The sequence below is a fragment of the Mandrillus leucophaeus genome, unplaced genomic scaffold (genome assembly GCF_000951045.1).
Source record: "Mandrillus leucophaeus isolate KB7577 unplaced genomic scaffold, Mleu.le_1.0 Scaffold76, whole genome shotgun sequence".
NCBI classification, from domain to species: Eukaryota; Metazoa; Chordata; class Mammalia; order Primates; family Cercopithecidae; genus Mandrillus; species Mandrillus leucophaeus.
In genome coordinates, this window is record NW_012108252.1 from 32,763 (window position 1) to 58,939 (window position 26,177).

General features: G+C 43.7%; 1 protein-coding gene across 1 annotated transcript in view; it reads right to left on the bottom strand.

The window, feature by feature from the left end:
- The window catches only part of ABCA1 (ATP-binding cassette, sub-family A (ABC1), member 1), a gene marked incomplete at its 3' end in the record, with an annotated part of 142,301 nt that overhangs the window by 32,593 nt on the left and 83,531 nt on the right, over positions 1-26,177 (bottom strand). The window contains exons 8-17 of the mRNA XM_011966399.1: positions 19,672-19,764; positions 14,527-14,767; positions 12,009-12,148; positions 11,562-11,678; positions 7,168-7,365; positions 6,207-6,412; positions 5,527-5,703; positions 3,486-3,708; positions 1,525-1,746; positions 256-460 (exon numbers count right to left, since the gene is read on the bottom strand). Coding sequence (XP_011821789.1) covers positions 256-460; positions 1,525-1,746; positions 3,486-3,708; positions 5,527-5,703; positions 6,207-6,412; positions 7,168-7,365; positions 11,562-11,678; positions 12,009-12,148; positions 14,527-14,767; positions 19,672-19,764 — 1,822 coding nt within the window. The remainder of the gene's footprint in view (positions 1-255; positions 461-1,524; positions 1,747-3,485; positions 3,709-5,526; positions 5,704-6,206; positions 6,413-7,167; positions 7,366-11,561; positions 11,679-12,008; positions 12,149-14,526; positions 14,768-19,671; positions 19,765-26,177) is intronic.

A 26,177-nucleotide genomic window follows, 5' to 3' on the forward strand; every position in this document is an offset into this window, starting at 1 on the left:
TGAGAATTAAATGAAGCAATGTGTATAAAACATTTTGCATGCTGCCTTGCACACAGTTTTCAAGAAGCAAGTGCTATACAAGTAGTGACAATTGTACTTTCAGCATCAGCTGCCTGTCCTTAGACTATCTGTTTACTATAGATCTTTAGCCCAAACCACTTCCCAGGGAGGCCCATGCACTACAGAGATTCTAGCACAATGAAAGGAAAATAGCTAGAAGTCATATTTTCCTAACAGATGCCCAAAGCAGTGTACCTGGAAAGACAGCCTCGATGTACCAAGTCATCACCCCATAGAGGAAGGTGTCAAACAGCATCATGGAAACTGAAGTGGTGAGATTGAAGCCATCTTCCTCCATAGGACTTTCAAACAGGTTGTCCCACTGCACTCCAATGCCCTGCTCCTCAAAAAGGGCAAAGTACTCACAGCCAAACCCGAAAGCCACAGGAGACAGCAGGCTCTGTGAGAAACAGGCAAAGTCACCTATCCATTTTCTGGTCTCTCTCATTTTTCTATCTCTTCTAGTGTAAATTACACCTGGAGAAATCTGAATTTGCAAAATGGATCAGTCATAAGGTACAGAAGTAGTATTTACCTATGGAGTCCCTTTAGGGGAGTGGTGGGCTACCAAGTAACATACAAAATGATTCAACTTGTAACCACTCATTATACACAAACATTTCAGAAATGCATATACAATGAAGTATAAAACTTTTAAAACTTTATGTTTCCAAAGATGCCCCAAGGCTCAACAATCCTGTTCCCCTGCACATGTGTGCATACCCACAGTCCTCTGAGGCTCCCTGCTCAGCCAAGGATGGCTCAGGATCAGAGGTGCCTGGCTGGGGCTGCTGATGCCCACGGAGCCCAGACTGAGGCATCAGGAGCATCCTATGAGTGATTCATAGCTTTCCTTATAAGTGACCTGGGGACATCTGACAGCTTGCACTTGTAGGGACTCACACACTATCCAAGATTTCCCCCTGCTCTGTACAAGGGAAGGAAGGGTCCAAGTCAGGAATTTGTGGGAAGATGAGGCACTCGCTCCTCAGTTGTGTTTAGTTCATAAAATATTACTCAAGCAAACACCATACTGGACACAAGGAAGACAAGAGAGGCCATCTCTGACCTCAAGACTTTTCAGTTCTATCTGTGGCCTTGACTTTGTCATGAGCTTAACATGGCCAACAGAGCTGGGAGATAAAGGGGCAGAGACGGTATCTGTTGCCTGAAGCCATTCCTCAATGCCATTTATCCCCAGCCCAGTTCAAGATGCAGTCTGGCTCTTGGAAAAATTCCATTCAATTCAATTCAACCAGGATTCACTGAGAAGACTAAAGGTAAACAATTTAATAAAACACAATCCTTGCCCTTAACCCTTAAAGAGCTTAGAATCTAGAGCAAAGGTTCATGTCCCATTGGAAAGAGACTATCAATTCTGTTCTCAACTTGCTGCTTTTATTCAGGGACTCCAAAGGAAGGTCAAATGCCTACAGCCACTGAAGAAAGACCAGAGGTACTCACAGCGAAGATCTTGAGTGTGAAGCCCACATAGTCCTGCCATGCCACACACAGAACGTAGGGCAGGTACAGCGTGAAGTAGATGATGCCCCCACAGGCTGCCGCCAGGTTGGCTCTGGAGAAGAGTGTGCTAATCAGGAAGCACTGCAGGATGGTCACCACAGCAAACACGGACAGGAAGACAAACACCACGCTGGGGTCACTGTAGGGCAGCAGGTTTCCTAACTGGGAAGGAAGAGACACATCAAATGCGCTGCCTCAACAATCCCGAGCACTCACTTGTATGATCTACAGAAAAAAAACAGGGTTTATTCCTAGTCATGTTAGAGACAATGCAGAGGTGTAATGCTGTTCATTTTTCTGATGAGGAAACTGATCATAACCATCATAAAGAAGATAAGTGATTTACCCAAGACTACACAGAAAAATAATGGCAGAGTTATGAAGACAACAGAGTCTAGGGCTTTCTACACATCTCAGTGGGCGAGTTTGCTCTTTGTTTCTTCAATAGGTAATTTTAACTAGTTTCTCCTTATATAAGAACTAAGACTGGTGGCACCACAGAAGAGCTGTGGGAGATAATGTCCCACGTAACTTTTCTCTCTAAAAGTCAAGGGAAATGGCCCGGCAACTTGACTTTCCCCCTTGATCACTGTGGATTCTGCATTCCCACAATCATCCAAACTCTTGTGGATATTTTGAGCTTATCTCTGGCTGATAGGTACACAACTGCAGGACCCACCATCATACAGTTGTCTCAGAGCAGCTCTTATGCACCAATCAGGGGACCACCACCCCTGCCACTGACCTCGCCCTTGCAGTTAGATATCAGAGCAGGAGGGAGGGGTTGCTTTCAGCAAGAACTGTATCCTACTGTGGAACCTCAGTAAAGTCCTTGACCTTCCTGAGCCTCATTTCCTTATCTGTTAAAAGGGTTAGTGAGGATAGAATAAGACAGCTCATGTGATGTGTTTAAACAGTCCTTGGCAATCAGTAGGAACTATTTGTAACAGATGGTATCTAGTATTAAATTAGTTAGTTCTTATCTCTTTGTACTCCCTTTGCTTTAAACACATTTATTTTTACCTGATGCATCTTTATATGAAATGCTTGCAGAGAGAGAAAATTTGGATATAAATATATTACTGTATGGTGCAGACACAAAACTGCACTGCCCAGAGTCCCCATTCAGGGAAGGCTTGCCCAGCTGAGACGGCCTCAGGCATCAGCAACTCTGGGTTTGTCACAGCAGCAGAGAGCCATGTAGGCCCTGGGGCATGACCTTCCCAGGGCAGCCCACATCCAACAATTGATTGAGAGGGCTGGGGTAGGTGGTGTCAGGAGGGAGGCCTTGGGGGAGCACAAAGGGCTGGATGTTTCAGCTCGATGAAGAACAACTCCAACAAGCTGCATATTCTCTGGAGTGCCCCACGGGGTTAGCCCTGTATCACAGTTCAACTCCTCCCTCTGCCCAATCCTGCATCTTCCATATCCCTTCCACAGGTATTGAGCCCTCGTAAATACCCATACATCAAACTCTATTTCAGCCTCTGCTTCCAGACAGTCTAAACTGCAACAATATATATCCTTCTGATTACTGTTCTTAGAAACTTGGGAAGAATCGCCACCCAATATATCTAAGAAAATAAATAGCTCTCAGATGCTGCCATGAACCACTACCAAGTAGACAGCATGGCACAATTGAGCGTGTGGTTATCTGGAAAGCATGAACCCTGCACTCTCGTCCTGCTTAGCTGCTACCCAGCTGGGTTGACCCTGGGCAAGTCACTGCCCCTCTCTGGGCTTCACTTTCCCCAACTATAAATTGACGAAATTGCAGGAAATGATAGGTATGACCCCTTCTCTACACGAGGCTTCGATTTTTTTTCTTCTTCTCCTCCCTTACCCTGTGTTGAGCTATTTTGGAGTTCCCTGGCAGGGAACAGGGGGTGAGGCTGCCTTACCTTCAGGATGACCACCAGCAAGCCAGCGCTCACAAGAAGAGGAATGAGGCTACTAATGAACCAGCTAAACCAGAGGATGCTGTTGTCCAGGCCCATGATCCGCATGGTCTCTTTCAGCCGCGCCTCCTTCTCATATACAATGCCCTTGATGATCACAGCCACTGAGTAAATCCAGGCCAGTGTCATGAAGAGGGGCATTGACCGGCTCATCACCCGCAGAAAGCTGGAGGCCCCAAGGAAGGACAAGGGGAGAAAGACACACGTGAGCCAGGGTGATGGGCCAAGGCCTCTGAGCCTGCATGCTAGAGGGCGCACCACATCTGGGCCACAGAAGGAAAGGTGCTCTGGACTCTGAAATGTACATATGACCCAATGCTTCATAAGCAATGCAATGTAGAGAGAAAAACGAAGCTAACAAAATGTTGCCAAACCAAATCTCTTTGGGGACTTGCTTCAGTAACTAGGTAACTGTGAGCCATACTTAAACTAAAGGTAGATTATTTTAAAGTACTAAAAACCAAAACAAAATACCAACTCATTCTCTCACAAAAGTTCAACATCTCCAAAGTCATCTCACTATTGACTTGCTTATCGTAACTCTACTCACAGCACAGAGATACACTTCAGGCAGTTCTTGTCAGTAATGTTGCAGATTCCAAGCTAGAGTAGAAAATGCAGATGTGCCAAGTAAAAGGGACACAGATTCTGGACCCTGAATTTGAGGCTCAGGTTAAAGCTTTATCATGCAGGCACAAACTCACTACATGACAACAGCCACCAGCTCTTAATGCCTGTAAACTCCTGTGCCCTGTCTTAAGACATCCTTTCTAGAGTAAACCTTGGCTTAGGGGTCTTTGTAAAAATCTTCCTTTGAAAAATTCCAGCTAATTGTTTAGAAGGTAAAAAACAGGATAATTTCTGGTGACCTGGAAAAGCTATAGATAGCCATACAAGGAAACAGACTGTTCAATGCAAAACAGACAGCCAATACAAGGAGAACCCTGCTCCTCCTGCATCCTGATCCTCTCACACACACACACACACACACACACAGGCACACACACACACACACACACACACACACACATCCCATCACCACCACCATCGCCAGCAATAACAGGGAATAACAGAATTTCCAGAATCTGGAAGAGACATTACATATTTCAGATGTTTGCAATAACTACACCTCTGCCCATTCTCTTAGAAGAAATCATTACATCCAAAGGCATAGTTCCCACAATGAGAACTTGGCAGCTTAGTGACTCAGCACTAAAAGATTTTCTAAAAAATCGAAGAGGAAGAAGCTTTGTTCAGTTTTATTTGGGTTGTTTTGAAATGTGGTTTACCACCTAGGGAGAAGTGCACACATTTACATAAAGTGTGCTTTTTTAAGTTTAGATGCTGTTTCTGCATCTGAAGGTATGTGTGAGTATGTGCTTGCATGTGTTTGTCACGACACATTTTAAGCTTGCAGATTGAGCAAATTTTGACCAAAAGGGTAGAGTGTAAAAAATTCAAGTGGTGGGCTCGGTGTGGTGGCTCATGCCTGTAATCCCAGCACTTTGGGAGGCTAAGGAGGGTGGATTGCCTGAGCTCAGGAGTTTGAGACCAGCCTGGGCAACAGAGTGAAACCTCGTCTCTATTAAAATACAAAAAATTAGCCAGACGTGGCAGCATGCACCTGTAGTCCCAGCTACTGTGGAGGCTGAGGCAGGAGAATAGCTTGAACCTGGGAGGCGGAGGTTGCAGTGAGCCGAGATCGAGCCACTGCACTCCAGCCTGGGCGACAGAGCGAGACTCCATCTCAAAAAAAATAAAAACAAAAAAAATAAAAGTGGCAACCATGGATGAGAAGCAAAGAGGTTTACTAGTGTGTGCACATATATGTATGTCTGTCATGTGGCTGCAACTGTTGACAACTTACATCAGGCATCTTATTTCCAGATCATTCAAACGTGCATGCACACGCTCACACACATACACACACCCCCATCTGGCCCAGTATAAACTGGTTAAATACAGTGGCTTGCAGGTAACTTACATGTCATCAACATAACAGGGATAGGGCATCTGTTGCATATAGACACCAGTTTTCTTCTCGGTGCCTGTCAGCACCCTGATGATTGCCTGTTCCACCACATCCTGCAAGTAGGCGAAGCCGCCCCAGACGTACCGCATGTCCTCAAAGGGGTCAGCTCGAGGACCAGGGTCCCAGTACCTAAAACCAAACCACAGGTAATCAACCATTCCTTTGGAACCATACAATAAAAAAACCAATCACCCAAAGCCCCGCTAGCCTTACCAAGCCCCTGTTTCTATTTTTGTATCTTTTTTTTTTTTTTTTTTTTGAGATGGAGTTTCACTCTTCTTGCCCAGGCTGGAGTGCAATGATACGATCTCAGCTCACTGGAACCTCCACCTCCTGGGTTTAAGCGATTCTCCTGCCTCAGCCTCCTGAGTAGCTGGGATTACAGGCGCCCACCACCAAAATTCCTGGAATTAATTCTCTTGAGTAGAAATGCTAAATCAAAAGGTACTGACATTTTATGAGCTTTGAAAAACCTTCCAGCAAGGCATGTATCAATTTCACCAAAATCATGACACCAAGTTGAGTTTTTTTGTTGTTGTTGAAATTTCTACCAAATTCTTAAAGTACCTTTTTTCCTAGTAGGTGCTCTGGACCTCCCCAAGACCAGGCTGGTGTGATGGGATTCCACTTACCCATCCTTGATTTTATTTGTCCTCTCCACGTTGTCAATGTCCATTCGGATCTTGTACTTGACATGGTGGGGCAGCTCAATGCTGCCTGGAGTAATTCCAGTGAACACAATACCAGCCCAGAACTTCCTCTCATCCAGCAGCTCCATGGACTTGTTAATGAGCCGGACTTCTGTTGCTATGGGTTCCAGCTTGTTCAGGTTGACACACTGGTAGAAGAACAGCCTTCGTGAGAACGCTGGCAGCCAGGACAGCAAGCAGTGGCTGAGACAAATCCTACCCTAGGAGGCAAGGGCTGACTACATGACTGCTTATCCTCTCTCTCTAATCCTCTCTAACGTAGTTTTCCAATCATCAACCAAGGATGGAGGATTTTGGTTTTTCACTGTAATTTAAGAGAAATTCTGGGAATAATTTAGAGATATGTTATTTATTGACTTTATGGAGGAAAAGAGGTCAAAACAATGATCTTATCTTACTTTTCTGTTTTCTTAGCAATTCTGAGTCACAGCAACTAACCAGCCAACCAAACAGACCAAAACACCTCTTACCCATCCCTACTGATATAATTTTTAATATAAAATTTAAAAAATTTAATTGGACCTGAATTACATTTTAGGTAAGTTTCACAAATAATGCCTTTTATTAAGGGAATGCTTTGCTGCCATTAGTCACTGAGATAGGAAAACCTAGAAGAAAATGGGTAGAAACATTCTCTTGAGCCTATATAGAATAAAGCTAGAGTTCATTTACTAAAGCTAGAGTTTATTTACTCATTCAACCACTCAACTAACATTTATTGAGTGCCTTTTGTTACCAAATCCTGCATTAGGCTTGAGGGATACTTTTGTAAATGAGACTATACATTATTTCTAAAATTGCCTCCTGCCTGAACCTTATTGTAACGTCTCAGAGAAAGCAGCCGTTAAGTCTTTTCTAAATGATCCAAGCAACAGATTCTCACCTCCATGAAGCGAGATATGGTCCGGATTGCCTGGTTAGTCTCGTTGAAAGCTTCTCTCCAGGTGTACACAGAACCATTACTGGACTGGACATCCTCTGGGTGCTTGGCCAAAAACGCCACAATGTCTTGGGCTGTCCAATCTAAGCCATCCAACTGCTGTTCCCAAAAGTGGTCATTGCCCCTGCTGTCCAACAGCGTCTGCCATTCCAGTGAGAAAGCACAAGAAGTAAACACCAACTAAATCTTGATGAGCACTATACAGCTTACAAAATACTTGCATATACACTGTCATCTACCTCACAGTTTTCTGTGAGGATAAAACAATGACAGTGTCCCTATTTTATATGTGAGAAGACTGGGGTTGAAGAAAAAAGAGTATGATTTTAATGAGGACTTGGTCATAGTATTACTAGATATGGAGCTGGGACTCAAAGTCAGACCAGTCTGAATTCACAGTCCACGTGCTTTCCACTATACCAAACAGCTCACTTAACAGTATTAACTACAGTAACAACAATACTTCCCTTATATAGTTACTATGTTGAATAGTTTATATGCTTCACCTCACACAAGTCCGTGAAGAGGGTACTTTTATTTTCTTGCCTTTTGTTGTTGTTGTCATTTTGAGACAGTGTCTCGCTCTGTTGCCCAGGCTGGAGTGCACGGAATCACAGTTCACCGCTGGGATCCTCCCATCTCAGCCTACCAAGTAGCTAAGACTACAGGTGCACACCACCATACCTGGCTAATTTTTAAATTTTTCATAGAGACAGAGTCTTGCCATGTTGCCTGGGCTGGTCTTGAACACCTGGGCTCAAGTGATTCTCCCACCTCAGCCTCCCAAAGTGCTGGGATTACAGGCACAAGCCACCAGCACAGTGAGTATCCTTTTAATATTTCCCATTTTATAGATGAGAAAACTGAAGTTCAGAGAGGTTAAGTCTCTAAGATTAGGTTACGTAGCTATTAAGTAGCAAAGCCAGAATGAAAGCATAAGCCCTCTGTTTCCAGTGCACCTCCCCTCCGCACTGTGTTCTATCACCTTCCTCTTTTGAGACCCAGTCTGTTGATCCCACATAAAAACCCTAACCCTACACTCAATTCCTTCTTACTGCTTAGTTTAGAAAAATAATGCTGCTGGTTAAACCAACTAAAGTACAATCTTTTCCAACTGCAGGACGTACAGGTCATGATGCAAACGAGGCCTATTTCCATTTCTTGTTCCCTTGCTGGTTGGTTCCTCACATAGGTCAACGCGAAAGAGAAGGACAGATCAATCCGCTGCTCAATCAGCAGATCCAGAGGGGCCGAGGCAGAGGCCTGCACAGATGTGCTGCCAGAAAAACAGCAGCTGCAAACTCAGCAAAAAGGAGACGCAACTCCTGTCACAGCGTTGAGAGAGAAGATGAAGCCCTGGTTCTACTGAACTGGAGTCTCCAAGGGTCTGAAAACTGCTGCTTTATAAAAAAATCGGTCTTATTTTGACTAACGTTATAAGCTTTTCCCCATTTGCAGTTTTGTATTTATTATTTTAATGAGAGCATAATGACTTTATAGAGTATATATAATTTCATTAATTATTCCTATAGTGCTGAACATTTAGTCTATTTCCAATTTCTCACAATAACAATATAGCAATAACATTTTCTCTCATACGGTGACTTCTTTAAAATTATTTCAGTACGCTACATCCCTGGGGGTGGGTGGAATGGAGGTATGCAGGATAGCACGTTTTCAAATGGTTCTTGAAATTTTCATTCCAAATTGCTTTCCAGTAGAGAACAGCAATTTATACCATCACCAGGAAGATATGCATGTATTTTTGTTAACATAACAGACACAAAATTGTACCTCACAAGTTCACAGAGGCCAGGGTTAGCAATTCTGAAGCCACTTTATTGGGAACAAACAAAAGCAAAGTGAAGAGACGCAGCCTTTAGGGTGAAGTCGGCCCTGCCCAGTAAGGCTTCTAAAAAGAACAGCAAGACTAGAAACATGTGCCCACTGAGCTCACTGAGCACGTGGCCCCTCTAGGGTGCTTGCGAAGGGCAGGAGACCTAAGACTGCCTGCGGGACTGGAGGCAGCAAGAAATCAAGGTCCGAGGATGAGGGGCTAAAAGCAGCTCAGAAAAGAGAGCAAATCAGTGTCAGAGGGTTCCATGACTCGCCTGAGAGAGGTGCCCTGGGACCAATGGGGTGAGGCAACAGGGGTAGACAGTGCCAGAGAGATCAGAGCTACCCCCCAGCAGAAGCAGAAGCCTCAGCCATCACCTCGCGTAGGAGATGCCAGGTTGCAGGGGGTGACAAGCTCATGTTTGTGGAATTAAATAAACACTCTTTAAGAGAGGGAAGAAAGGCCAGGCGTGGTGCCTCATGCCTGTAATCCCAGCACTTTGGGAGGTCAAGGCAGGTGGATCACCTGAGGTCAGGAGTTCAAGACCAGCCTGACCAACATGATGAAACCCCATCTCCACTAAAAATAAAAAAATTAGCCAGGCACAGTGGCATGTACCTGTAATCCCAGCTACTCTGGAGGCTGAGACAGGAGAACTGCTTGAACCCGGGAGGCAGAGGCTGTGGTGAGCCAAGATCATGCCACTGTACTTCAGCCTGGGTGACAGAGCAAGACTCTGTCTTAAAAAAAAAAAAAAAAAAAAAAAAAAAGAGAGAGAGAGAGAGAGAAGGAAGAAAACAGTTGGAAGAGGTTCCCTTTTCTTCCACCCACAGGCTGACAACTCCCTCATCACCTATCGCCAGCCCAACCACCCTCCTCCACAGCAGACCCCAGTACCCATTGGCCTACTGGACATCCCTACCATCCATCCATCCAGAAATCAAGACTTGCTTTGATGCCTCCCTGTCTTTCACTGTTCCACAACTAAGCCATCACCAGGCCTCACTTCTTGCTTTATGCCTTGGCCACTTGGAGAGCCTCCTCCCTGGTCTCTGCCTTCATTCTTCCCTCATCCTTCGATTCATCCACCCCATCAGAGAAATGTATCTACACCTCCCCTGCCTGGTCCCCTAGAGCTTAAAGTAAAGGTCCTCAGCTTGACACACAAGTCCCTCCAAGGCATGCCCATGCCTTTCTCTCCAGCCCCAGCTCCCTCATTTCCAAGCGCACACACTGGATTTTCCCAGCTAGACTCCTAATGCCACTGCCATGTTTACAAGGGTCTTGTCCTCTAAGAACTGGGAACTTGTGAACAGTTGGTGCATCTAAGGCAAGCTCTCAATTTCAGACTAGGGAAGCATCTATTTGCCCACAAATCAAAACTCACTGAGTCACTTCACGGACCTCCTATCATCCTCTGAGAGCCAGACAAAGAGAAAAAGTCCAACTAGTAGAAATGTGGATTCGAAGAAGAAGACCAGGAAGAAAAGGCCTGAAATCACACTTAGGTCTACATGGCTAGATCATATAACCCTCCTTTAGAGGAGAGACCCACACTTGAATGGCATGAGCTATTATTATTAGTCAGTGTGAATCCATACAAATCACTGTTTATACTTTTCTCAGTATAAAGTCCTTTGTTTTAAAAGGAACTTCCTCAGTAACCTGCCTCCCAGCGGATCAGGGACTAGTACTAAACTTCGGAAGTGTTCCCTCCAGGTAGGTACAGCCTTTAAAACCCAGCTACCCTTAAAGTCAGTAAGGTTCAAAACAAGAAACCTGGCAAAATCCTCACCTGCTTTTTAAAGGGAGCAGAGACAAAAGGAAGACGCCTCCCTCACCATGGAAATAGGAAATAGTCTAATGATTCTCTGACTCAGCCCAAGGCAGGAAGATGAGATTAAACAGCACTCAGGCTCAGGCAAAGGAGACATTCTGTTCTTGCTCAGCCTGCTCCACATTTCAATCCAATTGTCTCTAGAGCACTTACCCCTTTCAAGTGGCTCTGAAGCATTAAGTGCATTTCCCCTCCACACAGTAACAGCAGCTCATCATTCACACAGTGCCCTGAGAATGAGTTTCTCAGGCCAGTCTACATGTAACATGATGCTTTTGCTCCCACACCTCTTTCCAAAACCTACCAAGGCACAGGGAGGTAAAGAAGATGCTGTGGCTGGCTGAGAGGCCGCAGCCAAAAATGAAAATAGTCAGGGTCCTGCAATTACCCAACTCTACTTCCAAACACCGGCCCTCACTAAGTTTTGCAGAAAACTGCTATTTGACCACGAGTGGCATGAATGCTGATATGCACAATATTTTCTCTGCACCATGGCCTGTACTTCTGGAGAGGTGGTGCCCTGTGACTCTACCTATGCTCACTACATTCCCCCAGCTAGATAAACTGAAAGAATTCTCACCTCAGTCACACCTGGGAAAGTGACCAGAAACTCACCTCTCCAGTATCAAGCAGGCACATGCTAATAATAGGAGGGACACTCACCCGGACAAGGTCCATTTCTTGGCTGTTCTCCATGAAGGTCCAGATCTTGGGGCTGAGTTCCTCCCACATGCCTTCCAGATCATGGAACACAGCCAATTCCTGGAAGGTCTTGTTCACCTGGAGTCAGGTGGGGAGCCAGGGACCGCAGAAAAAGGAGAAGCAGAGACGATGAGCGCTTTGGCTCCTCCCTGAAAAGATACCCCATCACAGCAGCCCTGTGCCAGTCCTCCCCCATCGCCAATAAATGCCTGCTTATAACTATGATTCTATACCCAGGGCTGGGGAGCTGACCCAGCTCTGGTCGGCATCAGACTTGAGGTTTTCACTCTGGGAATCCCAGAAGAGCCATAAAAATACTTAGTGCACACCTCTGAAGCTACCTTGAGTTTTTTGCCCCCAGTTCTGGGAAGATTCTGGGGAGGGAGTCTTGGGCTGGGGGTAGCTTACCTCAGCCATAACCTGCCTTGTGGCTGGAGTGTCAGGTGTATACAGGATCTTCCCAACAAGCAGAGGCTTCAGAGCTTTCCAAATAATGCGGGAAAGAGGACTAGACTCCAAATTCTTCATCAAATCATTGCAGTAAGGAGCTACAAAGAATAGGAGAGACAAATGCTCATATGCATGGTCAGATACTGATAGAAACTTACAAGCCAGACAGTTCTGAGTTCAAATTCCAGCTCTACCACTAATAGTCATATAATAAGTAACTTATCTGATCCTCAGTTGGCTCCTCTGTAAAAGTAAAATTCATAACATCTATTTTGAGAGATGTGGAGAAGATTACCTCAGATAAAACTGAGATATTATCTGTAAAGAATGCAGCTTGATAAATAATCAGAGCTCATTATAACATCAATGATGGATAACTCACAACTGAACTGATCTGGAAAAATGTTTTCACAAAGCACAAGCCTTCACAACTCCAGATTCACACTCTCATGACAGCCTTGCCACTGTTTTCACTGACAACATGACCAACATTTAAACTAACTCTTCAGGGACAACCAGAAGGCTGACTTCAGCCCTCAGTTTTCAAGCAAAAACCAAAATTAGGGGCAGGGCGCCATGGCTCACACCTGTAATCCCAGCACTTTGGGAGGCCAAGGCAGGCAGATCACCTGAGGTTGGGAGTTCAAGACCAGCCTGACCAACATGGAGAAACCCTATCTCTACTAAAAATACAAAATTAGCTGGGCGTGGTGGCACATGAGGCTGAGGCAGGAGAATCGCTTGAACTCGGGAGGCAGAGGTTGCGGTGAGCCGAGATCGTGCCACTGCACTCTAGCCTGAGCAACAAGAGCGAAACTCTGTCTCCAAAAAAAAAAAAAAAAAAAAATTCTCTTTGATTAACATAAGCCAGTATATGTACACTTAACAAAAACCCAAATACAAAAGTCGTAACAGGCAAATGGGTTTGATTATCCAGCAGGATCCCTGATTTTTAAAAATTCATTCTAAGTTTTTCAGGGTTTTTTAGATACTAAATGTCCTCTATATGCTGGAAAGATAATAGAATTTTTTTTTTTTTTAATGAGGCTGTCCTCACAATTATGTCTGTCATGGAAATGAACACTTCCTTGGGTCAACTTGCAAGCTGGGGGACAGGAGAAGATGGGATTTCATTAAAGCTGCCTACAATCCCATCCTCTTTGGGCTTGTAAAGCAACTTGCCAATGTCTGGAGTGCTTTACTCCAGAGAAGAAAAGGTTCTTGTGTTACAAAACCTGCCTCACTCAGTGTCTGAAAGACACACCTGTGGTTGGAAATGGAGAAAGGTTCACCTGCATCAAGTTTTCAAGGAAAAGGATGCCATTGCCTAAAACTGTAACACTGGATCCCTGCTGCCACCAGGCATATGGCACACATGCCCACAAAAGTGCTTAAGTGTGGGGAGTGGATATGGAGATACAAGGTTCTTTAACACTGCCTTGCAGCTAAGAATGGGAAACAAAGAGCAGATCAAACGTCTGACTGTGAGAACACACACACCACCACTAACAGTTATTTTAGAGAGCACAGATCCAGGCAGATTTGGACTTGAATCCTGGCTCTTGTGGATTATCTCTGATGTGGCTCTGACCAAGGCACTTAACCTCTCTGAGCCTACGAAATGTGGGGTTAAAGAATCTTCCCTACAGGGTTATCATGAGGGTAAAATGAGATAACTTAAACAGAATGCACAGTACATAAGAAATTCTACTTAAATGTAGTTTTTCTTGTTGTTGCTATTATCATTACTGTTATTTCTTTTTATGTTATTATAAAGCTTATCTCGATGGTAATATTAAAACCAGTATATCATCCTTTTTAAAAATATTTTTCCAGCTTTTTTGAGTGATAACTGACAAATAAAAATTGTATATATTTAAGGTATACAATGTGATGTTTTAATATATGTATACACTCTGAAAGGATCACCACAATCAAGCTGTTAATAAATCTGTCACCTCATAGTTACCTTTTTTGTGTAGTCTGAACACTTCAGATCTCCTCTCTTAGCAAATTTCAAGTATACCATACAGTATTACTAACTATAGTCATCTCAATGTACATCAGATCTCAGGAACTTATTCATCATGTGAAACTGACACTTTGCACACCTTATATATATTCCATACATAAGTGAGATCTTGCAGGATTTCTCCCTCTGCCATTATCTCATTCTTGACTGCTCTGGAAGCCACCTTTCTACATCCCTCAGAAAACCAGGAGGCTGGCTGTCAATCATTCATTCCATTGATAAACACTACTGTGCACCTGAGAAGTGCCAGGCTGCGTTCAGAGCACTGGGGACAAGTAGCTAATCAAGAGAAGCCTCTCTCCTCCAGGAGGAGCTCAGTCTGGTGGGTAAATGGGCATGCAGACATCTAACGCTGCTACAGAGGGAGGAGACGACACAGGCCAAGGCCAGAACTAAGGTAGGGACGGGGTTGGGGACAGGTCTGGGGTCTGCACAGACACTCACTTGTAGAGTTGTCGTAGAAGGTTTCAGCATCTTCCTCAGTGCCATTGCCTCCGAAGAGGGCTTTGTAGTTATTGTCCTCATACCAGTTGAGAGACTTGATCTTCAGCCCCCCTCCCTCGGGATGCCCGCAGACAATACGAGACACAGCCTGGTAGATCTGGGTGGAAGAGCTGGAGCTGTTCACATTGGTCAGAAACATCACCTCCTGTCGCATGTCACTCCAGCTTCTCATGCTGAACAGCTGGCATCAGGGATAGGGAGAAAAAGGCGAGTAGGGGAAGGGAGAAAAGGGCAGTGAAAGGATTTGGAATGAGAAGAGAAAGAAACATCTTATTTTCTTGACCTCTCAAAAGCCATGTCCCAGAACATATTTTGTCCGATGTCATCTCAAAGCCTTGGCATGAGCTTGCCAGAACCTGGCTACCCAATCTGGGGTCCAGGGACAAGCAGCATCAGCATTACTGGAGACACTGTTGGAAACGCAGATTCTACGACCCCTCCGCCAACCTGCAGAATTCAAATCTACAGCCCCACAAGATGCCCAGGTGATTCCTATGCTCACTAAAGTTTGAGAAGCACAGCCTGGAGTTAGTGAAGCCCCTGGAGCTGGGCTTTGTTTCACTGGGATTATCTTCCACTTTATAGATGAGAATGCATTTTATGAATAGCTACATCTGAGTGTTGTTGAGCCTATCAGGAACTGCTCTCACCCTCGATAACTGACTCACTTCTAAAACTCCTCGAACTCCAGTGTGGAAATTGAGTAGCCCTGTCCCCCTTGGGAGAAAAGGTACTGTATGTGAAGTTCCCTATCTCGGTCTCAGTAAAGTGTCAGGCAATGAAAAAGCATAAGATGAAAAACTCAAGTCTAGGCCGGGCGTGGTGGCTCACACCTGTAATCCCAGCACTTTGGGAGGCTGAAGAGGGTGGATCACCTGAGGTCAGGAGTTCAAGACCAGTCCGGCCAACATGGCAAAACCCCCTCTCTACTAAAAATACAAAAATTAGCTGGGCATGGTGGCATGTGCTTGTAATCCCAGCTACTAGGGAGGCTGACGCAGGAGAATCACTTGAATCCAGGAGGCAGACGATGCAGTGAGCAGAGCGCCACTGCACTCCAGCCTGGGTGGCAACAGCAAGACTCCGTCTCAAAAAAAAGAAAGAAAGAAAGAAAAAAAAAAAAGAAAAACTCGAGTCTGAACCCTAGCTATGTACCTCGTCAGCTTACAGTCTTTGAAAGGTCACACCATGTCTCTGAGTGCTCAACTTCTCCATCTTTCACGGAGCTCGCTGAGACACAACTTGGCTTGGTTTTGGTAGACTTGGGCAGCAGTAGATGCTTATACCATGGTCTGGACACTGCCCTCTATTCATCATCAAGACAAGAAAGCTAAAACAGTGTGTGGTAAGGCATAAATCCTATGCCACACATGAGGGTGCCCTGCAGAGAACAGCTCCAACAGGGTGAGTCAGAAACCGCAGGCAGCCAGGGGTGCGTCTGTGACTGCCACTCAACAAACATCAATGAGCCGGGCGGCGGCACTCTGTCTTACATACAAATGTATTCCGGCACTTTGTGGAGTTCTCGGCCCCAATGCTATTATGAAATATTTATAGAGCACTTTGTATTTCCAAACATTTCACAATAAATCATTAATAAATCCCTGCATTCCTTGAAATGTCACTGCATGTTCACACCGCCTGGGAAGACTGAGCTATAGAGCACAGAGGGGAGGGGCCACGAGGCCCTGCACCCAGCCTGGAAAGCTCTATGTGCCTAGCTTTCGACCTCACAGCCTGCTGGTTCCCGTAAGTGGTATGGTCCAGCACTCTCTAGGTCCTAAGCTTTGCCCCTTCTGCCTCCCGATGGGAACTAGGCTCTCCAGAGGCAGGTCAGAGGTGGAGAAAAAGGATTTTTTTTCTCCAGAGAGGGGGCATCTAGCACACTCCACAAGAACCCAGTTAGGTGACGTGGACAGCTTTTCCCAACTTTATCTTTTCATAACCTGTAACAGCCCTAGAGATTTTTAAACAATAGTGAGTCAAAGCACTCACTTCTCTTTCCAAAGGCAGCCTCACCACCATCCCACCACTTCCCAATCAAAAGGACAAATTTCTTCCCACATAAAGCCAGCAAATCTTTCTAAAGAAGCACCATAAATTACTGAGTTATTCCAAACCATTGGCTCTTCCCAGCACCCGTTTTAGGGGCAAACTCTTGCTCTTTCTCTGACACCTCAGCTCACACTCCAGACTTTATCTGGGAAGGGCTCCCTGACTCTCAGGGAGGGATGGCTCTTCATCCTTTAGCCCACAGATAATGGTGGTGTTTGAACATCATCAGTTGAGTGAATGAATGAAACTGACTTACTGCTTTCTCAATCCAGCACAGTGTCCTTTGTCCTCCCGTTCCCCCATCCCAGTCTCTTCTCAATCCAACAACCAGAGTGTAAACAGTCTAAACTCTAGATCACATCATGTCCCCCTCCCTCAAACCCTCCACTGGATTCCCATCTCACCCAGCAGGAATCCAAAGTCTTGCCAGGCCTGTATGGAACTCACCTCCTCCTGCTCTGAGCTCCTCTCCTCCCCGCACCACTTGCTCACTTTCCCTGGTCCTTAAACCCATTCCTTAGGCACGCTCTAGCATCGATGTCTTTGTATCTGCCATTCTTCCTGCTTGGAGTTTCCCTCCCTCTCCACAGACATGCTGTCATCTCCTTCAGGTTCAACTGTCACAAGAGGGCTTCCCTAATCACCCCCTTTAAAATAGCACCTTCTCATGCTCTATACCCCTTACCCTGCTTTTTCTTCACTGCATATATCCCTCCTGTGGCATTGTACACTGACCTGTTTGTTTCTGTCTCTCACTCCATATGTGCCCCAAGAGAGCAGAGAAGTTAGTGTGTTCACTGCTAAGTCCCCAACACCTAGCAATGCCAGGCAGCTGGTCGGTGCTGGGTGGACATCTGAGATGCTGCCTCCCTGTCCTCCCTTCCCATCACCCAGATGTGAAACTCATGTCAGCTTTCATTCATCTTATTCCTCAAGTCCTCATTTCCTCCCAATTTCCAGGTTCTGCCAGTGCATATTTTCTTTCTTGGAAGGGTCTCCTTTCTATTCCAGTTGCTACTGGAGTTTTTCACGAAGCAGGCAACAACACAGGCTTTGGAATCCAACAATCCTGGGTTCGAATCCCAGTTCTGTCAATGAACTCACTGGGTGACTGGAAAAGTTGCCTAACTTTTCTGAGCCTTGGTGCCATCTGCAAAATGGACACAATGAGACCTACTCAGGTTTGTCATGTGGAGTATACAGGGAAATGGGTGACACTGCCTAAACCAAGGCAGCTCCTCAGAAGACATTCACTCCCTTTTTCTTTTCCTTTCAAGGGTTGTGCTTTGGTCAAAATTATCAACTTTCCACACACTGACCGGACAAACAAGGGCATTTACTGATCTTCTCCCATTTGTCTCACAGAAATAGCAAGTTAGACAACGAGTAACTTGTGATCAAAGGGACTTGGAGGTGTTCTATTGAAAGAGGCAGATGGTCCTTGCTTGTCCTGGACCAGGAGCAAGCAGGGCACAAGAAGCAGCTGCCAAGAAAAATGTACATTGTTCACTTGGAGAGTCTCCAGCACATCAGCAATGGGGACATCACCTGCTTCCAAGTTTTTTTTTTTTTAATGCCAGAAAAAAAAAAAAAAACAGGGCCAGTGATGTAAGTGAAAACAGCTGTAACCAAACCCTGAGTTTAGAGGCATCCTCCTGCGTTACAGCCTCTGCTTTGCTTTCTCTAAGGCCAGAAATGAACAAGGGACAGAGGGCTGGGAGGGGATCTGCAGAGCAAGGCAAGGCATGTCAATGTCAGCTAACAGGGCCCTAGAGAAATAGCTACAGACTTGCAAAACAGTTTATCCTTCTCATTCTCCCCCTGGAAAAACCCAAGTTGGTCCAGCTTCTCTACCTAGTAAAAAAGGTCACAAGCCTTCATAACCAGGGTAACAAATGGCAAGCTGAAAGAAGGCTTCTCCTCTGGAAAGGGAACCCAAAAGTCAAACCTCGTCAGTCAGAAACACGTGAGCAGAAATCAAAGAAAAAAAATAGAACAGGACAGGAAGAAACACACTAAGGGGTCAATAGTGTTTAATCTCAGCATTTTTGGTATTTTCCAAGTGTTCTGCATTTTCCACAATGAACAGGCAATACTTTCATTGTTAGAAAACAGAAAGTTCATTTTGATATTTGAAAAAAATGATGCAAGCACCAAAAAATGGGTAGGTTAGATACAAGCACCAAGAAAGGAAAAATGAATTAGAGAAGCAGCTAAAAATAAGGGTGGACCAAGTCTGAGACATTTTCCCCACAAATTATTATTTTCCAATATCCTATAAGTTTAAGTCTGTATTGTTTGTGACCACTGCCCCCTGGCTCAGCTTCTTATGCAGGGGGACACCAGACAGTTCCTCGCTTCCAAGTCTAATTTGAAACAAGGCTGGGCGTCAGAAAAGTGGAGTGTGCACTGACTGTGAGTCAGAGCTAACTGCTTTTACAAGTGCCTACAGGCCCTCTGATTCTAGGACAGAGATTACTCTGATATATTTGTCAACATGTGGACCTAAAAGGCAAACCCAACTTAACGTTCATTAAGAGATCATATTCCCACAGCTGAACCTCAGAAGCCAGATGCCTACAAGGGAAAGGGCTGAAATAGGGGCACCATGTTATTCCTGTTAGTTAGCAAGCATGTGCGTTGGTAAAATCATTGGCCTTGCTACTGAAGAAGCAATATGAAGAAGTTGCTGGTCAGACAAAAGCAGTGCATGAGTGGTGACAGAGATAATTCTCCTCTTTACAAATGTATGATTACCTAGGGGCAAAGAGAAAAAAGGGAGAAGGTGCTAACCTAGATATCCAGCTGTTAGCCACTAACTAATTAGCTCTGAGACATCTATGCGTTTTGGTTGCTTCATTTCTAAAATAAGGAAATCAAAACATTATTTTCTACATCACTTATACTTTGAAAATTGGTATTACATCCCATGTGATATTCAAATCCAAAGGACCTCTTGCCAAACTCAGGAAATGAAAAAAATGATACAGCGAACGGTCCGCTTTCTGGTACTGGAAAGACGCAACTTACCTCCTGGGCCAGAGTCCCAAGACTATGCAGCAATGTTTTTGTGGCTTCAGCCAGCTCCTTGCTCGGGAGGGGAGATGAAGAGTTTAGTCCTCTCTGTAATGAGAAAGAAAACTTTGTTTTTGAGTTCAAATGTAAACCTGAAATCTCTATTGGAAATAAACAAGTGAATTAAAACTGTTCACAATCTTGAGTTTAACAAACAAGTAACCAACTTCTAACCAAAACTAAAGACACTACAGTTATTTCTAACTGTAAGTTTGCATTTTGTTTATTTTCAAACTCATTGTTTGATTAATGGTTTTAAACGAAGCAGGAATATTGTACTTAAAATTAGTTAATATGTAATAGATAAAAAGGATCTCATGTGGGCTGGGGGGATGTGTCCAATACAACTCTGACCGCAAATTCCCAAATCTGTCTGAGTCCGCAAGATGAGTAATACGGGAATGGCTTTGAGAAACAAGTTAATGATGGCTCACAAGAAAGGGAGGAACTATAAAGTTTAAAGCTGTCAAAAATAGGGAAAGATGGAATTCTGTCACTCTGTTCAAGTCAGCACTGTTTCTAACACTGGAAATTTAACGTAGAACACTTAGTTTTACACCGAGTTTTAGTCAAATCTTTGTATGTACCAATTCATATATTTAATTGCTGTTATATGTCACCTAACTGCATAGCAGATACAGGACAATAATTCATTAGAACAGGGAAAAGATAAATTAGGGCAGAAAGCATAAGCTAAAGAAAAAAAAGAACAATAATTTACAGACTATGAAGTCAGAATTGCTATAGCTGAGGAGCCTCAAGTTGGGTTCTGAACGTTCAGGCTTCCAAAGAGAAAAAGACGAGTCAGTTTCATCATTCTTATTTGTCAAGTAGGAAAAAAGTATCCAGGGAAAATCCACCTTTCTTGATGTTTCTATGAGCATTGTTTTATTCAATATCATATCAGACATCTCTGAAGTTTAGAGAAGGTTGGGCTATCTTGACATTTGTAGTATCAGAGACTGCTGTGAAATTATAACGTAGACTACACAAGAAAATGTCTAGAAGTGGTTGGGACTCACTATCTCTTGAGAAATAGCAGCCTGGGATGTTTTCTTTTAAAGAGAACTCCAAATGCAGAAGGGATTGAGTATCATTCTGATCAAGCATAATCCTGAATGTGCATTTCTGAGAAAACCTGCCTAAAGGTTCTATGAAAGAACTTGTCCAGCTGATTCATCTCTTCTGGAACGGGTTCTTCACCAGAGTCCCAGTATTCCCACATTCACAGTCCTCAAAGGGACCCACGTGGTCTCCCTTAAATGCCAGATTCATGTAGACCTCTGTGATACACAGAGGTGTTCATGATTGTCCCTTCCATAGAAAGTAATTCATGAGCAAAAAACAGGTGAGGTGTTTTGTTTCTACTTTCTCTCTTTGGGTTCACTTTATAACTAAAGGTTAACACACTAGAAGCCGAACCTACGGAGACCTTGCCTGAAAAACTATTACAAACACAAACTGAGAGATCTTAATTGAAAGCTATAGGAGGTAAAGTGTTTTTGTGTTTAACATTAGGCCTACAAGATGACAGATGTTCAAGATTGTGTAGCAAAAACAAAACAAACCCCGGACAAAACAAGAAATGCCCGACTGACGTAATGTCAATTTAAGTAAAAACAAAATGTGGTAGTTAATCCACTTCTTTTATAAAGACTGAATGGAGATAAGATTCTTAGGATTCTTGTCACTCACTCTCCCCTGCCACCCTGTGCCCCAATTCTCCAGTCATGGGAACCTGGGGCAGCTATAGAACCCTGGGCAAATGACTCAAATTCCCCATCCTTCCATTTTCTCAACTATACAGCAAAGTTTAAAATGCTGTGCACATATCACAGAGTTTTTATGAGCACTAAAACTAGAGGCTATGTACAAAGCCCCTCGCACAGTGCCTGGCGCATGGTGAGTGCTCACAATTGTCAACAATGTCATCCCCTGCCTTTTTCTTCCCCTGCATGAAAGTTTACTGCCAAAACTGGAGGGCTTTTGTCTGCAACAGGGTTTTCAAGTTCTTAAAAAGACAAAAATCCTTTCTCTGTTTCTCGGCAAGGTCTTGAACTTTTTCTTCTATTGAAATGTCCTTCCTCTGCTGGGCAGAGACTACAACTACCATCACACAGCACATCAGCCACACTCCAATGTGCTGTGTCTAATAGTATAATTACTCCTCACCGCAAGGTGAAGACATCCTCATCCTAATTCCTGAAGGCTTGGGATAAAATGCCTTTCTCCCCTTCTAACCCTTTTCTTTTACTGAGCATTTGCCAAACTGCAAAATAAAAGATAATACTAAGTGGATGAAATATACATGATATGCATAATAGGTTGTGTACAGATATACTATATGTATTCATGTATTTATGTATAGGCTTATATGTATAGACATATATACACACATATATCTTACACATATTAACTGACCTCAAAGTTGACATTTAAGTTGAAAAACCTGAAGGAAAACTCATTCCCTATGGTAGATATGTGTATGCTTATATGTGCACACACACAGACATACACATTTTTATCTTAATGTATATTCATTATGCACCTTCTCTTTAAAGCAGGTGATGTTTTTACAGCAGTGGTATAGCTTCCCTTGTAATTAAATTTAATTATCCAAAAGAAGTGACTTTATTTTAAAAATATATTAACTAAAAATGGTACCAGCTGCACTTGAATATGACCAAAATCATGGCAGTTGTGAATGACTGGGATTCACTAACACCATGAGGTTTGGGGAGCTACTGTATCAGAATCACCTGTGGTGCTTGTTAAATATGCAGATTCAGGCCGGGTATGGTGGCTCACGCCTATAATCCCAGCACTTTGGGAAGCCAAAGTGGGTGGATCACCTGAGGTCAGGAGTTCAAGACCAGCCTGGCCAACATGGCGAAACCCCCTCTCTACTAGAAGTATAAAAATTAGCTGGGCGTAGTGGCATGCGCTTGTAATCCCAGCTACTAGGCAGGTTGAGGCAGGAAAACTGCTTGAACCTGGGAGGTGGAGGTTGCAGTGAGCCAAGATGGCGCCAATACACTCCAGCCTGGGCATCAGAGTGAGACTCGGTCTCAGAAAAAAAAAAAAAAATGCAGATTCTCAGCCACCTGAGACCTACTGGATGAGAAGTTTAAGAGTGTGATCCAGGAATCCTCAGGAGATCCTTTTGAGCGCTGAGGTTTGAGAACCAGCACCACATTCACAAAGTCTCCCTTCCCAGTACACTTTGCGCCAATGTGCTTGGTGGTACATTCTGTGTCTGGTCCACATACTATAATCTGCTTCAGACTCTGAAGTAGTGAAGAGGCCACTCAGTTCACCTGGCCCTGAGTAGGATCCAAGATGGTGCCAAACACATGGGGTGCCAGGTTTATCACACCAATTAGATACAGTAGTCACCAAGTGCAGATGTTTCTAAAAACCCCAAACCCAACATTCACCCATTGTCACCATTACCAGTCATCTGTCTCCTGAAGGGTACAAATCAGTGAATGGGTCTGTTGTTTTTATAACATGTCTTCTCCATCCAAATAAATTTAAATCTTCAAGGGCAATAGTTTTTCCAAAATCTTTAGGATTTTTAGTTTACATTTCTTAACTCTGGAGCAAACTCTGGAGCAAGTTTATTCTTCTTGTCTTAAAAGCCCCACACTTCAGCAAAACTCCAGGCACACAGCAGGGCCTACAGCCCGACTGTTTAACCCAGGAATGTAGTTGACCATGGATGTAAACATAGGTCCCTGTTAAATTTGCTGTGGGCATCAGACCTTTACATTAGCAGACACCAATTCAATGCCATATCTTATGATATGACCTCCTTATCAGTAGTCTGTATGTTGGGTTTGATTGCTTGTTTAACTTGACTGTTTTTGGTTTTGGTCTCTAACAGAAACATTGGCTCAACCCACCCATAAGTAGTAAGGTGGAACAGTCAATGCCATTGTTAGAATCCTTTTTAAATTAGTTCTTTATTTGAGATTAAGTGCTCAGTATTCACTAATATTATTGGCAATCTGTAGTCAATATAAATTTCCATTTTCAAAAGAATATTGGTTAGAGTTACACAATCAGGCATGGATTGACATCACAGGGTTCACAAAATACACACAATTCAAATTCAGCATCAAGTTGAAAGCTTGGATTACCCAGATATTTTGCTCATGACTTAATTTTACTTTTCTGTGCAACAAAACATACCATAACCTGAAAAAATAAGCCAAAGACTAGAAGCATGAATTTTTAAAAGTTTAGTATAAAAATAGAATACTATGGCAAAAATTAACCAGATTCCACATGTATCAACACTGATAAATCTCAAGAACATAATTCCGAATGAAGTGGCAGGCCACTATGCACACTTACACAATGTGAACACATTTAGGCCAGTACCAAATAGTGTTATTCATAGAATGTAAGTATACATGATATAGAGGATTAAAACATCCAACTGCAAGACAGGAGTTACCTTTGAAGAAAGAGCTAGGGAAACAGAGGTGGCATCAGCTGTACCTGTAATGTTTTATTTCTTAAATAGAACCTGGAGTCAGCATGGCAAAATGATGGATGATGGCACAGGAGTGTTTTTGTTTGTTTGTTTTGAGATGGAGTCTCACTCTGTCACCCAGGCTAGAGTGCAGTGGTGTGATCTCAGTTCACTGCAACCTCCCCCTCCCAGATTCAAGCAATTCTCCTGCCTCAGTCTCTCAAGTAGCTGGGATTACAGGTGCATGCACCATGCCTGGCTAATTTTTGTATTTTTGGTAGAGGCAGTGTTTCACCATGTTGGCCAGGCTGGTCTCCAACTCCTGACCTCAAGTGATCTGCCTGCCTCGGCCTCCCAAAGTGCTGGGATTGCAAGCATGAGCCACCACGCCTGGCCAGAAGTGTTCTTTATGTTATTCTCTGTACCTTTTTTCATGTTGAAACTATTTCATAATTTTCTTTTTAATTCAATGAAAAGATAAAAGAGGAAGGATAGTTGAGCAGGAAGAAAGGAAGGGTTAAGAATCTATGTTGGCCTGAGCACATATCAGATCTAACAGACAGATAACTTCCTTGAATAAAATTAACCCCAGCAAAGAATTCATGACTTGAAACTAGACCACAAAATACAGCCTGAGAATCATGTGTCTGCACCTACTATTAACTGTGGTCTCCTGCTCATGCTTACTTGACAAAGGCAGACATAACTTGCCAAATCCTATTTCCAAAGAGCTTCAGTAAGCAATTCACAGCTTGGAATTCCTACTATTATTTTTCTAACCAAAAACATTCTCTTGGCTATGGACTCGTACAGGTCTCCACTGCACCCAGGAGGCAAGTGACTTTCTCATATGAAGTAAAGGAAATGGGAAAAAGAAGGAAAATAAAACCTTTAGTGAGGGACTATATTTTCTGAGTTAAGCTAACAGGAATTCATGTATGACTCAATATTTTCAGATCATAACTCATTATAGTTAGATCCTAACTGTAATGTCATTACAGGAAGAATGCACAAATGCTTATTGTTATTATTTGAAAGCTCCCACCCACTTCCGCAAAATGTGTTACTCACAACATACAACGTTTCCTAAAAGCATGACGTTCGGCGACTCTGGCCCCAGAAAGACAAAGGCTGTTGTGCCCCATTCTTTCTAGGTCTAAGAGATGGCTTCATTATATTCTTTCCATCCTCATTAGCTTATGAGTTAAGTCGAGAAGGACTGAAAAATTGTTTAAAAGCTATAAGCTGGCAAAGTCAATTTGGCTTTAATCTTTGAGATGGTGTCTTATTTCAACTCAGTATGTAGCACAGTTCTGGGCACTTAACAATTAGATACCCAGTAAGTGTTTCTAGAAGAAAAATGAAAAAGAAGGGAGAAGTGCACGAGTCATGGAGTAATGTGAGTTACTCCAAAAGATGGAGTAATGTGAGTTCTGCTCCAAAGGCCATTAACATTCACGGAAATGCTCTGTTTCGTATTCACCTCATCAAGTCACTCAGCCTGTGGAGCCTTTAATGGCTCCCCTTGCTCTGAGAATGAGGTCCTATATCCTCACATGGCTTGTGAAGAAAGACCTGCCTCAGCCGATCTTTGCCCACCTCCGCAGCATCATATCTCATCATTCCTTCTCTCATCAAACTCCCCACAGCTATATCTGCTCCATGCTGAACTATCTCGATTAGGTACAGTTCCCCTAAATGCCACCTTCTCTTCCCTCTCCTCTCTGGACCAATGCATACACTATGTCCTCTACCAGGAACATTCTACTCCCTGTTCTTTACTTGGCTGACATCCATTCTTTAGGTCCCCATTTAGAGGATGCTTCTTTTCTGACTGGAAAGACCGCAGTAGAAGGCCCCATCAGGGCCTATATCGCACCCAGCCGAGGGTCTCCTGCTCCATACAGCAGTTGCTCCTTTCCTGGTCTGTCCCACCCATTCCCCAACCAGGACAGAAAAAGAGAGGACTGGACCTTGCACA